A 1,773-nucleotide genomic window follows, 5' to 3' on the forward strand; every position below is an offset into this window, starting at 1 on the left:
AACGCCCAGTGAGGGTGTCCTGGGCCCTTCAGCGTGATCTGCGGTGCTCAGTGACATCTTGAATGCCTCCTCTTGCCGCCCAGCCCTGGAGCTCTGGGGTGGCCACACCTACTTGTGCACTCCCGGGGATGGGTTGCTCGTCCCAGCTGAGGAGGCCACCCTGACAGGCTGCACATGTTTTCTCTGTGGGCTGGGCCTACCTGCTCCCACCCCCTCTTCCATGCCACAGCCCGTCCCCCAGCCGCCAGCCCCTGGGCTCAGACCCCTACCACCTCGGCTGAGCGGGGTGACAGGGTGCTCTGTCCCAGGCAGGTGCGGGAGGCCACGGGTGTGGACATCAACATGCGTGTGGGCATACACTCGGGGAACGTACTGTGCGGTGTCATCGGGCTGCGCAAGTGGCAGTACGACGTGTGGTCCCACGACGTGTCCCTGGCCAACCGGATGGAGGCGGCAGGAGTTCCCGGGTGAGGCTGCGTGGGGAGCTTAGAGGCTGACCCCGGGCCGAGGGGGCAGAGTGGGAGCAGGCCTGGAGGCAGGGAGGGAACAGTGACCTCGCAGTTGGGGGAGCCAGCCTGGGGCCTCCCCGACTTGTCCCTGCCCTGCTGTGCATCGGGTGGGCGCTGGCCCTTTCTGGGCCCTGCTGTCTGACACGGTCCTCCCCAGCCGGGTGCACATCACAGAGGCGACGCTGAACCACCTGGACAAGGCGTACGAGGTGGAGGACGGGCACGGCCAGCAGCGAGACCCCTACCTGAGGGAGATGAACATCCGCACCTACCTGGTCATCGACCCCCGGGTATGAGGCCTCCCCTGCGCCGACTGGGAGCTCTGGAGACCTGGGGCTCGGGGGCCACCCCGCTGGGGAAAGATCTCCTCAGTGGAGGGAGAGTGCATTTGTCTTCAGGGCCATGGAGGAGTAGGACCGAGGCTGCCCAGGGTGGGAGTGAATGCCCATCGTGGTATGTTCTAGGAGCCACGTAACAATTCCTGGGACCTCGAGGTCCTCCTCTGTGACGTGGGAGTAACAGCAGGGCCTGCCTGGTGAGGCTGAACCTCAGCCCAGCAGCAGGCCCTTAAATGCTTCGGGAGTGACCGTCACTTTCTGCTCCTGCCCCAGAGGTCGTTCCTACTCTCTCCGATTCTTGAAAGAGACATTTGCAAACACGCTTTGGATACAACTCAGGAAAGGGCCAGGGAGTCCCTGGGCGGGAGCCCCTGTGTGTGCTGGGCTCTGATCTGTGTATCTGCCTGGCCAGGGAGGGCCCCCTCGTTGTCCTGGGCCCAGCGTCAGGGAGGTTGTGCCACTGCTCCCGGGCATAGGCCTGTCTGCTTCCTGCCCCGGGCCTACTCAGCCATTCTTTCCTGCTCCACGGAGGCACGTCTGGCCAGTGCTTGGTGAATCATCCTTGGGGCTTGCTCAAGAATGTGGGCCACAGCCAGCCTCCCATCTGCCTCTCACTCCAGCCTTGGCCAGACTACTGGGCTCCCGGGAGCCGAGGCCAGCCTGTGAGCCTCCCCGCCCGCGTCTGTGGAGGTCCCCCAGGACTCCCACGCAGGCCACTCATGCTGAGCTAGCGTCTGGGTACACCTGGCTGGCACCTCGGTTCTGCTCACACCCACTTGCCCTCCTGGAATGAGATCCAGCCCCTCCTGTACCCAGGCTCTGGACCCTGCCCACTCCTGGAGTCCTTTCTCATGCTCTCCTGTCCTGCTCACCCATCCCTGGCGTCTTCCTGTCCTGACACTCCTAGACTCTGTGGGAGCTTGGCC

At 64.4% G+C, this 1,773-nt stretch overlaps 1 protein-coding gene across 1 annotated transcript in view; it reads left to right on the forward strand.

The window, feature by feature from the left end:
• ADCY7 (adenylate cyclase 7) overlaps positions 1-1,773 on the forward strand; it is a 48,644-nt gene that overhangs the window by 29,039 nt on the left and 17,832 nt on the right. The window contains exons 9-10 of the mRNA XM_006154796.3: positions 309-467; positions 667-799. Of these exons, the coding sequence (XP_006154858.1) occupies positions 309-467; positions 667-799 (292 nt within the window). The remainder of the gene's footprint in view (positions 1-308; positions 468-666; positions 800-1,773) is intronic.

The sequence above is a fragment of the Tupaia chinensis genome, unplaced genomic scaffold (genome assembly GCF_000334495.1).
Source record: "Tupaia chinensis unplaced genomic scaffold, TupChi_1.0 Scaffold000422_1, whole genome shotgun sequence".
Taxonomy (NCBI): Eukaryota; Metazoa; Chordata; class Mammalia; order Scandentia; family Tupaiidae; genus Tupaia; species Tupaia belangeri.